Source organism: Hyaena hyaena, unplaced genomic scaffold, assembly GCF_003009895.1.
Source record: "Hyaena hyaena isolate Hyena2069 unplaced genomic scaffold, ASM300989v1 scaffold_1553, whole genome shotgun sequence".
NCBI classification, from domain to species: Eukaryota; Metazoa; Chordata; class Mammalia; order Carnivora; family Hyaenidae; genus Hyaena; species Hyaena hyaena.
Genome location: NW_024082190.1, coordinates 206,631 through 219,540, shown reverse-complemented (window position 1 = coordinate 219,540; position 12,910 = coordinate 206,631). Strand labels below are relative to the sequence as shown.

The 12,910-nt window shown below is 33.0% G+C and overlaps 1 protein-coding gene across 4 annotated transcripts in view; it reads right to left on the bottom strand.

The window, feature by feature from the left end:
- LRRIQ3 (leucine rich repeats and IQ motif containing 3) overlaps nt 1–12,910 on the bottom strand; it is a 206,482-nt gene that overhangs the window by 58,117 nt on the left and 135,455 nt on the right. For all 4 annotated transcript variants that reach the window (XM_039224202.1, XM_039224204.1, XM_039224205.1 and 1 more), the window contains one exon: nt 5,540–5,669. In XM_039224202.1, the coding sequence (XP_039080133.1) occupies nt 5,540–5,669 (130 nt within the window). The remainder of the gene's footprint in view (nt 1–5,539; nt 5,670–12,910) is intronic.

The following is a 12,910-nucleotide window of genomic DNA, read 5'->3' as shown; positions in this document are numbered from 1 at the left end:
GACAAAAACTTTAAAACAGCTGTTTAAAATATGTTCATAGAGACAAAGGAAAACATGGGCAAGTAACAAAAGCTTATAAATAAGGGAAACAATATATCAATATGAATATCAATGAAGAGATAGAAATGATTAGACAGAATTAAAAGAAAATTTTTGAAGGAGAAAAATAAAGTCACTGAATTGAAACATTCATTAGCCATTCAACAATATATGTAAACAAAAAGAAAAAAATCACTAAAATTAAAGACAGAGCTTTTGAAATCATTGAGCCTGGGAACAAAAAGATAAAAGGATGAAGAAAAGTGAAGAGGGAATAAGGATCTTACAGAATACTGTCAAATGTAGTAAAGTATGCATTATGGGAGTCCCAGAAGGAGAAGAGAGTAAGGAATAGATAAGTTTTTGAAGAAACAAATCCTCTCAAATTTGAGAAGACACATGCATTTACAAATCAAAAAGCTCTATAAATGCCAAGTAGGATAAACAAAATGGGGCCCACACTGAGAGATCTTATAAAGAAAATGTGAAAAGACAAAGAAACATCTTGAGAGCCACAAGAGAAAAGTGACTCATCACATACAAGGAATTTTCAATAAGATAATTAGCAGATATGTCAGCAGAAACTTGGCATGCCAGGAGGCAGCAGGAGGATATATTTAAAGTACTGAAATTAAGACCAAAGCTTCTCAACTGAGAATTCTATATTTAGTAAAACTCTCTGTGATAGTCAATTTTATATGGCAATTTGGTTAAACCATGGTACCCAGACATTTGGCCAAACATTATTCTAGATGTTTCTGTAAAGATATATATATATATATATATATATATATACACACACACACACTTTATTTATATTTATTTATATAAATAAACTTAACTTTTATTAAGTTAAACTTATTAACTTTATTTTCAGAGAGAGAGAGAGAGAGAGAGAATGAGTGGGGAAGGGGCAGAGAGAGAGAGAGAGAGAGAATGAGTGGGGAAGGGGCAGAGAGAGAGAGAGAATCTCAGGCAGACTCTGTGCTGTCAGTATGCAGGCTGATGTGGGCCTCAAATCCATGAACCATGAAATCATGACCTGAGCTAAAATCAAGAGTCAGATGCTCAACCAACTGAGCCACTCAGGCACCACTGTAAAGTTATATTTTAGATAAGATTAACGTTTAAACCAGTAGACCTTGAGTAGATACAAATAAAGGCATTATATTATAAAAGAGTCAATTCACTAAGAAGATATAATAATTATAAACAAATCCACCAAGCATTAGAAGAATAAAAAAATAATATAAACATTTACAGATTAAAGGTAGAAATAAACATTTGTACAACTATAGTAGGAGACTTTAATACCTCATTTTCAATATAGGATAGGACTACCAGAAAGATTAAAAAGTAAGCAGAGGATCTGAACAACATTATAGACAAACTTGAGAAAACAGACATATACAAAACACTACGAAAAATAGCAGAAAATACATTTTTATCGTGGAAGATTACCTCGTGACATGCAATATGTCAGGCCATAAAACCAATCTTCATAAATTTAAAAATACTGAAATTATTCTGTATTTTCTAAGCACAAATGAATGAAAGTAGAAATCAGTAACTTAAGGAAAACTGGAAAATTCACAAGTATGTAGAAATTAAATGGCACTCTCTTCAATAAACAATGAGACAAAAAAGAAATCACAATGGAAATTATAAAATATCTTGAGACAAATGAAAATGAAACACAATATAGTAAAACTTGTAGGATGTATCCAAATCAGTGCTAAGAGGCAAGTGTATGGATATAAATTTTTACTTTACAAAAGAACAACAATTCAATAAACAAACTAACTTTATGTTTTATGTAACTGGAAAAAGAATAAACTAAACTAAGTTAGGAAGAAAGAAAATAATAAATATCAGAGAAGAGATAAACAGAGTTATAAACATAGAGGAAAAAGTCAATGAAAACAAGACACAGTTCTTCAAAAATATAAACAAAATTGGCAAAATAGCTAGAAAGGCTAAGAATGAAAGAGATAAGCATCAAATAACTAAAATCAGAAGGGAAAGAGGGGATATAACTATGATTTCACAAAACTAGAAAGGATTATAAAAATATTGTGAATAAATGTATGTAAATAAATTGTATAACTTAGATGAAATAGACAAATTCCTATGAATACACAACCTACCAAACTGAATCATGAAGAACAAAAAATCTGAATACATCTATAGCTCATAAGGAGATTTAATCAGTAATCAAAAACTTCCCAATAAATAAAGTAAGAATCAGATGATTTTACAAGGCAGAAAGTAGTAACAACAATCCTTCTTCAACTCTTTCAAAAATTTGAAGAGGATGGAATACCTCCTTACTCCCATGAGGTTACATTATCTTGTACTGAAGCCAAAGAAACTACAAGAAAAGAAAACCTATATCTTTTATGAATACTAATGCAAAAATCCTCTACAAACTACTAACAAACTCAACTAAGTAGCATATTAAAAAGATTATACACCTGGATGTAGGAAGATTTATTCCTGAAACTTAAGAAATGTTACAACATATGAAAATCAATCAATGTAATACACATTAACAGAATGAAGGAAAAAACAACATGACCCATCTCAATCAATGCAAAAAAATATTTTGACAAAAATTCAACAAACTTTGATGATAAAAACACTAAAAAACAAACAAACAAACAAAGCATGGACAAAAACTACCTCCACACAGTTAAGAGATTTAAAAAAAACCCACAACAGCTAATACTTATTGAACGGTAAAATGACAACAATCTTTTGTCTAATGTTATAAATAAGACAAATGCCCACTTTTGCACTTGTATTACAATACAATGGAAGTCCTAGACAGGGCAGTTAGGCAAGAAAAAGAACTAAATGACATGAAAACTGGAAAGGAAAAAGTAAAATTATTTGTTGATAGAGAATAAATTTAACTAAGGAGGAAGACTTCTACACTGAAACCTAGAATATGTTGCTGAAAGAAATTAAAGATGACACAAATAAATGGAAAAAAAACCATCCTACGCTAGTGAATTGGAAGATAGAACACTGCTAAACTATTACTCAAAGTAATCTATAAATTCAATGAACTCTTTCTCAAAATCCCAATGGCATTTTAGCAGAAATAGAAAATTCCATCCTAAAATTCATACAAAATTTCAAGACACTCCAAAGAGCCAAAACAGGGGCGCCTGGGTGGCTCAGTCGGGTAAGCGTCTGACTTTGGCTCAGGTCATGATCTCACGGTTTGTGGGTTGGAGCCCCGCGTTGGGCTCTGTGCTGACAGCTAGCTCAGAGCCTGGAGCCTATCTTCAGATTCTGTGTCTCCCTTTCTCTCTGACCCTCTCCTGCTCACACTTTCTCTCTCTCTCTCTCGAAAATAAATAAAACATTAAAAAAAATAAAATTTGGCTTTATTTAAGAAAATAAAAACAAAGAGCCTAAACAATCTTAAAAAGTAAGAGAATTATGGTTCTCATACCTCATCATTTTGAAATTTACTACAAAGTTAGAGTAATCACAGCAGTGTGATTCTGATATAAAGACAGACATATGAGGCACCTGGGTGGCTCAGTCGGTTAAGAGTCTGATTTCAGCTCAGGTCATGATCTCACAGTTCGTGAGTTCTAGCTCCAAATCAGGTTCTTGACTCTCAGTCCAGAAATGGACTGAGAAGGAAACACTAGAAATTAGGACACAATAAAGCAATTCTGAAAAAATTCTGAAAGAAGCTCTATATAGTCAAATCATCAACCAAACCTAAGTGTAGCATAAAGACATATTTAGGCTTTCAAGGATTTAAAAATTTTACCTCTTATATATTCTTTCTCAGTAAACTAAGACAGAAGGCACTGTATTAAAATGAGAAAATAAACCAAGAAAGGATAAGATATAGGGAGTTCTGGAAGTTAGAGTCCCAATGTAGCATGGAGACAAATAAATTCTCAGGCCCACAGTTGAGGAGTCCCAAGATGGATGATGTAAGAGCACGTGTGGAGAGTAAGCAGTCCTGATTGTATCAGCAAAAGGAAAGACTTGAGGAAATATATCATGAAAAAAATATATATATATAGGTGTGCTTGGGGAGAGTGGTTGTTTGAATGATGTGAGATTTTCAAACTAGTTTTCAATAAATAAATAAATAAATAAAGAAGCAAACATACTCTAATACATTGTTTGGCTCAGCCATGAGCAATATGTATGTCTTAATAATTAAAACATTAAATATTAATTAATCCCCAAAGAGTGATGATATAATTCTATTGGGAGAATAGAGGAGGGGATATGTAAGTGTGTGTATTAGGGAGGATTTATAAGGGAATTAAATGTCCATCTTTCACAGTGCAAATTTGTAAACAGTATCTAAAACTAAACAAAAAAAATTTAGCAGAATAAGCATGTTACGTGAAAATATAAAAGTAAACAGCAGAAAAGTCAGCTAAAATTATTAGATGATATTGCCTGAGGGTATCAGGAAGAATATATAGTATATGGGATGAAAGAATAAAAGTATACTACTTTTCCATCATTTCGTTTTTAATTATAAATCTAGGATTTAAATAACTGGATTCAAAAAAAAAGATAAATAAAATTTAAGAGCGTTACGAAATATATAAAGTACAATGGATACTAATGTAAATTATTATTATATATAATAATATAAAGTACAATGGAAACTAATGGATGATGAAATAACAAATAAAGCCACTGACAACTAAGGAGCTGGCAGAGATAGACTAGTTCACGTACAAAGAAAATAAAAGGGAATAAAGACACCATTGTGAGCTTTTAAGAAGAGAAAGATTTGAATATTTAAGAATTAAAAGGCTAGAGAAAGACAGAAATGGGTACAAAGTTTCAGTCATACCAGATAAAAAGTTCTAGACAGCTTGCTGTGCAACATTATGACTATGTTTAACAATATTGAATTATGCATTTAAAATCTATTAAGAGGGTAGGTCTCATGTTGTGTTTTTATCACAACAATTTTAAAAAGGTTTAAGAGAAAACCTGTGAAAATTGATAATAATTTCAAATAGTTTTGTAAAAATGATTATATAACAATAAAATAACAAGTACACATTTGACAACCAAAATCTTATTAACATAAAATGTATTTTTATTGACAAATATAATTATGTTCAAATCCCGAAGGACATTAAATATCATTATTTAATTGAGATTATGTATATTAATTAATCTGATACTTGACAGATTTCCTGAAATTTGTGCTGATCTAGCCATACTGCAACAAAGTTATCAATTCAATATAGTTCTTGCTAATACCTATTTCTCTTAATCCCCACTTTATACTCAAATCCAGTTCTTGATATCCATGAAACAACTTTCTGAATATTTAAAAATATTAAATGAGATATGGATATTTTATCTAGAGATCTAAACATATATTTCATGGAGTCTTATATTTGCAGTTCAAAATTAACATGCCCAATTTCTAATGATTTGCTCTTCATCAAAAAATGTTCACACATATCATTTAAAAATTTATATAACTAACCTTTTTGAATGAGATGTCCTGATCTTTTTGATTTTTTACCAATTCCTTTTGTTTTTAATTCATATAAAAGAGAAGAACCATGTCTTCTCAGTTCTCTAGAGCTTTTTAAATCAATAGGAGAATGTATATTCTGTGGAAACAAAATAAAAACAATGACAACCATGATAACATCTGTTATATACATTTTAGAGTTATCAAAGAACTCTCACATTTATTACATACACCATGATTTGTTTTATTTTTTTTAAAAACAACCAAAAACTGTGAGATAGACAAAGTTAGGAAGATAGGAAAAGAGCTCCATTGTGTATGATTTTCATCAATTGTCTTTCTATTAAGAGTAATAATATACTTTGGACCATGTTCAAAAGGAGGTTGAGGGAAAAAGGGACATGTCAGGAGGGTGCCATGACTAAACAAAACACAGGGGGAAAGAGAAATATGAAATAAACAAAAAGCAAGATGGTGTGGTCCAGACAGCCTGAAGAAAAATCTAGATAAAGAAAGGGTAGGGGCACCTGAGTGGCTCAGTCAGTAAAGTGTCAGATTTCAGCTCAGGTCATGATCCCATGGTTTGTGGGTTCAAGCCCCACTTTGGGCCCTGTGCTGACAGCTCGGAGCCTGGAGCCTGCTTTGGATTCTGTGTCTCTCTCTCCCTCTGCCTCTCCCTGACTTGTGCTTTGTCTCTCTCTCAAGGGTAGAAAAAACTATTTTACAGCATACTAAAACTGATAAGTAACATAGGAAGAAAGGGAAATGGGACCAAATTTCTTAAAAGTACAAATGAATCAGATATGTGTAGAAGAAATAACAAATAAAATACTGAAAGGGAGTTTCATGGAGAGTTGGGGACACTTTCAGATGTAAAATACACAATGTCTGTAAATTGGCTGGGAATGTTTTAATAAGTAATATAGTGTCATCTGTCTTTGTCTTCACAGTTTTCCAGCACTGGTACAGAGGATCCACCAGATCATCAGGAACCCAGGTTCTTTCAAAATTTATCATCTCTGTCTTACTGCCTCTACATGGCTTCTATCTTCAAGGTTTACTCATGAGTCAAGGCAACTACTAGACTCCAAACCCCATGTCTGTATTTTAGTCAGTAAGATTGAGGAAAGGGTAAAAAATGACAAAAGGACATTGGCCATGGGTCTTAGGGTACTTTCCTAGAGGTCTTTCCAATAACTTCTGTTTATATCTTATGGGCCACACCATAGTGACAAAGGGAAGGGTAAGCAATACAAGTTTCTTGCTAGGTACTGTGCTGCCTGGAGTAAAATTTGGGGTTTATTAATAAGAAAAGGACAGATATTGGTAGGCAACCACAGTCTGCCACAGGGAAAAGATCAGAATTTGGGAGGGAATATACATTTGTATTTTAAGAAATCTTCCCAGGATATTATGCTTTCCTTGATGAATTCCACTGGGCTAAATTCTGAAGATTCTCAAATACATATTTTCAGATAGTACTCCATTCTGAGATGTTTGCTTTTTATGTAGTACTCATTACTAACCATGAGCCATGTTCTTTCACTCTGGAAAACAGACATGCCATATTCAATAGAATTTAAGTCCTATCTTTCCTCCAACTCTATTAATTCTTGTATCTAGTTTTGGTGAATAGCACCACCTTTATCCAAGAAGAGGAGAGTCACATAAACTCTCTAATATGTGATAGGAGATAGAATTTTGAAATAAAAAGTTCATTATCATATTTTCCCTACTTTGACCATCCATCCACTTGTCAAAACATCCTTTATTCTACAATTTAGAAAAGAAACTTGGATAAGTGTTTTGGTGCTGATATTTACAGTTTTTTGCCCAAATTTCTATTCAGCACAAAATAGATCTATTTAATTGAATATCCTTGAGTTTCTATCTTTTGAATTTTATATGTGATATTCTTTAATTTATTGAAAACAATCTATCTCTATATGGTGACTCACTGTGCAAGGACTTTTTTTTTTTAATGTTCATGATAGGTACTACATATTATGTGGTCCTGGAATGAATTTGTTTTTAATTCTTCACTAAAAATCCTTCACTAATCAAGTCTTACACAACACAATTTCTTTCCAATCTTTACATGACAAAAATACTGCTTTTTGTTAGAAAGACCAGCAGTTACTTCTGAGCCTGTATGTTCTTTTTACATTAGTTTTTTTCTTAAGTTTGTCAAGAATAATTATAATATAATAACACAATATCAACACATTATCAAAATATAGCACTACTTTCATTTGGGTTTGATTCTTCCTATTAAACAAAGCAAGACAAAAATAATATAGGCCACTGTTTTGCCATTAAATATGTTACAATCAATTCCAAATGCTTTTTCAACCTCAAAATCATCTATCAGTCCTCTTCAATTAGTCCTCTGCATCATCATTTTTGTCTTTTCTTCTATAAATTTTGCTCTATTTCATAACTTGTCTCTCTCTACTAACAAAGTAATTCATTATATGTTAAAATCACCTCAGATTCTATTTCAATAGAAATGGGCCCTTTAGAACTCAGGGATATGTTCAGCAATCTGTTTCTAATAATACCTATTCCTTTGCCTCCCCTGAAAGAATAAGGAAATTTTTAAAATAAAGGTATATCTGTGAAATCTGAATATCCAATGTCTGTCACAAAAAAGTTAATGTATAAAATCATGAAATTTAAAAATTAGAGAAAGAAACATCCCATTCACAATTGCAGCAAGAACCATAATATACCTGGGAATAAACCTAACCAAAGATGTAAAAGATCTATATGCTAAAAACTATAGGAAACATATGAAGGAAATTGAAGAAGACACAAAGAAATGGAAAAACATTCCATGCTCATGGATTGGAAGAATAAATATTGTTAAAATGTCAATAGTACCCAAAGCAATCTACACATTCAATGCAATCCTAATCAAAACTGCACCATCATTCTTCTCAAAGTTAGAACAAACAAATCTAAAAGTTGTATGGAACCACAAAAGACCCTGAATAGCCAGAGTAATATTGAAAAAGAAAACCAAACTGGCAGGACTCGCAATCCCAGATGTTAGCCTCTACTACAAAGCTGTAATCATCAGGACAGTATGGTATTGGCACAAAAACAGACTCAAAGACCAATGGAATAGAGTAGAGAACTCGGAACTGAACCCACAAATGTATGACCAACTAATCTTTAACAAAGCAGGAAAGAGTATCCAATGGAAAAAAACAGTCTCTTTAACAAATGATGCTGGGAGAACTGGACCGCAACATGCAAAAGAATGAAACTAGACCACTTTCTTACGCCATACACAAAAATAAACTCAAAATGGATGAAGGACGTGAGTGTGAGACAGAAAGCCATCAAAATCCTAGAGGAGAAAGCAGGACACAACCTACTTGACCTCAGCTGCAGCAATTTCTTACTCTACACATCTCCAAAGGCAAGGAAATTAAAAGCAAAAATGAACTACTGGGACTTCATCAAGATTAAAAGCTTCTGCATGGCAAAGTAAACAATCAACAAAACTAAAAGGCAACTGACGGGATGGAAACAGATATTTGCAAATGACATACAGGATAAAGGGCTAGTATCCAAAACCTATAAAGAACTCACCAAACTCCACACCTGAAAAACAAATAATCCATTGAAGAAATGGGCAGAACACACGAACAGACACTTTGCCAAAGAAGACATCCAGATGGCCAACAAACATATGAAACGATGCTCAATGTCACTCATCATCAGGGAAATTCAAATCAAAACCACACTGAAACACCATGTCACACTGGTCAGAGTGGCTAAAATGAACAAATCAGGAGACTATAGATGCTGGTGAGGACGTGGAGAAATGGAAACCCTCTTTCACTGTTGAAGGGAATGCAAACTGGTGCAGCTACTCTGGAAAACAGTTTGGAAGTTTTTCAAAAAAGTAAATATAGAACTCCCCTATGACCCAGCAATAGCACAGCTAGGAATTTACCCAAGGGATACAGGAGCGCTGATGCATAGGGGCACATGGACCCCAATGTTTACAGCAGCACTTTTAAGGCTAAGTGTCCATCAACTGATGAATGGATCAAGAAGATGTGGTTTATATACAATGGACTACTACTTGACAGTGAGAAAGAATGAAATCTAGCCATTTGCAACAACATGGATGGAACTGGAGGGTATTATGCTAAATGAAATAAATTAGTCAGAGAAAGACAGATACCATATGTTCTCACTTATATGTGAAAGGATTTTGAGAACCTTAACAGAAGACCATAGGGGAGGAGAAGCAGAAAATAAAGTTACAGAGAAGGAGGGAAGCAAACCATAAGAGATTCTTAAATACTGAGAACAAACTGAGGGTTGATGGGGTTGGGGGAGAGGGGAAAGTGGGTGATAGGCATTGAGAAGTGCACTTGGGATGATCACTGGGTGTTGTATGGAAATCAACTTGACAATAAATTATATTAAAATTTTTTTTAAATTGGATTTCATAGTGGGGCGCCTGGGTGGCTTAGTCGGTTAAGTGTCCGACTTTCGCTTAGGTCATGATCTCGCGGTTCGTGGGTTCGAGACCCGCGTCGGGCTCTGTGCTGACTGCCAGCTCAGAGCCTGGAGCCCGTTTCAGATTCTGTATCTCCCTCTCTCTCTGACCCTCCCCTGCTCACGCTGTCTCTCTCTCTCTCCTAGAAATAAAACATTAAAAAAAAATTAAAAAAAAATAAATTAGATTTCATAGATATTTAAAACTTAAATTTTAATATTTGTATTGTATTTAAAAATTGAATGCATAGCTAGTTAGTTCCTTTCAGAAATATATTTTCTTTAGTCATCCCACTTATCCTTTTTCATATATCCACATGCCATTGCTTGTCATCATTTAAAATAATTTTACCTTCCTTGGTTTTTATAAAACAATCCATGACAAAGCCTACATATGTGACAGTGAAACAAATCTAGGTAGATGAGCATCTAAAGTCCTAAGTGAACTGAGGCTTACACAATCTGCAAAGGTAAAGAAAATGGGCTTTTTTGTGTACACACTGCAAGAAGGAAAAGAAAGGTTGTGCCCACTTATGGATATTCAAACTCATGGAGAAGGTTAAAGTTATCAGAAGACTGGGGATGATCTAATAAATATCGTGTTTTCAATAACAGAAAGTATATTCTATTAAGTGAAGTACCTTAAATGTAACACTTGTCCTCAATAATTTTAGAAAATACTTTTGAGGATTTCTGGTAGCATTTGGAATAGGAATAATCACCAGAGAGCAGTATAAGTTGATAACTGAATATACCAGATATAATTTCATTTTTAACAGGGTCAAAATTGATTCAGGTCAAACATCCTCGGTATGATAAACCCGCATTTCAGTAATATGTTCGAGAAATGTTTCACAACTTTGCAAAGACAACATGATTAGATGAATATCAGACATGTTCAGTCATCATATGAAAAAGAGTAAGGATTAATACAATGATACAACCTGAAATAAGATCTCTAATATCTTACACAGACTTGTACTTATCCATATCATGATCAATATTTATGAGCAAATGATTGAATACATGAACATATAATTTGAATAATAATATAAAGGAAGTGTTTATGAAGTTTTTAGGTGACATGACAAAAGAACAAAATCAGTTAACGTAGATGGAAATTTTAAATATTATCAATAGAGTGGAGCAATCAAATTAAACATGAAGTATAACAGAAATAAATATTACAGTTGGGCAAAATGCATTAATCAGTGAAATATATAAAGTTATTTAAAGTCATAAATGATAAGAGGATACAATATTTTAGTTGAGAGTAAATTAAGAGTACATAATGACTTTATGCCTTATTAATCATTTTATCTCGAATGAAGAAAATCAGTCTTACCATATTAATTTCTGTTCAGAACCACAGTTGAAGCACTGTGTCAGGTCAGGGTAACATACTTTCAGATGACGATAGATAATCTGGAATGTGAAGAAAGCAGCCTACCTACTGAATTAGTTTTAAACTAAGTCCTATATAAATAAGCCATATTTAAATCCAAAGTAGAAAAAGGCAACAAAGAGAGATTCAGCCTTCTTCCCCAGATAGCCATCTCCCTCGTCTTATAAAATGATAGCATTCTTTTGTTCAAACCACAAAAACTTAGAATTTTTCTCTATTTTATCCTTATTCTGAAACCCTATATCTAAGCCATCAGCAAATCTTGTCAATTCTCCTTCCTAAATGTATTTCAAATCTGTCTACATCTCTTTATTTTCACATTACTTCTCTACTCTAAGCTATGATCATCCTTTCCAACCACAAATGGCCTCCTTTTGGTTTCTGCCTTCACTCTGGTTCTTACAAGATTCATTTACATTTATCAAAAGATAAATATGACCATATTTATTTTTAGATTTAAATCCCCTAATAGCTGTCCAAGGTGCCCAGTCATTGCTATAAACTGGAAAGCCCAGCAAAATATGGCCCTGGACCACAAAGCCAAATTCATTTCACGCTACCCTTGACTTTGTTAATCAGACTCCGGCAATACTGATGTCATTCAGTCCCTTGAACTCACTCAAATAAAACAAGGCCTTGTGCAAGCTCTTTGCTTTATTTGGGTCTTAACATTTATCAGAAAAACATTCTGTGAAAATCTTGTGAGACGTATGCTTTCTCCTATTATCCTCTATCTCAGCAACCTATTTATTTTATTTAAAACACTTATCATAATTTTGTTTGACTCCTTGGGTTACAACTTGGTTTTTTTGTTTTGTTTTGTTTTGTTTTTGTTTTTTCCTAGAATCTATTTCACCAGGGCAAAACTCTGTGCTTGTCTTCTTTACTTAGTGTCAAGAATGGTCCCTGGCACTCAGCAAATACTCAATGATTACATGCTAAATGTGTAATAAATAGTACCAAAAAGAAGTACTAGGAATGAGTGGAGGTTTAGGAACTCTGATTCACTATACTATAAAATGAAACTCCCTTTTATGGAGTAAGTCCAACAACCAGACATAATGAAAAGAAACTCCTAGCTTGTATTTTTTAAAGAACTCCATCCCAAGTAGCGTTTTTCAATATTCCCTCTTTTAATCCTGAAATCTCCATAATCTACAGTTGCATTTTACTCAGCAACTCTTTTACAACTCTCTCATTCCCTTCTTTATCAGGTATAGCAACGTAATCTCTTAATTTTCTAAAGTCTCTTCTACTTTACTTTACAATATGTAACACTTACAAAAAGTATAAAATAACCATCTGGTAAGAATAATTATACATCTATTTGGGTACATCTCTCTACCTATTCATTGTTCTACATCACAATAAGCCAGAGGACCAAAATGGCAATGGAAGTTTTCCTTTGATAGTATTGAGAGGAGAAGCTAAGAAAAAAATAATATATAACAGCT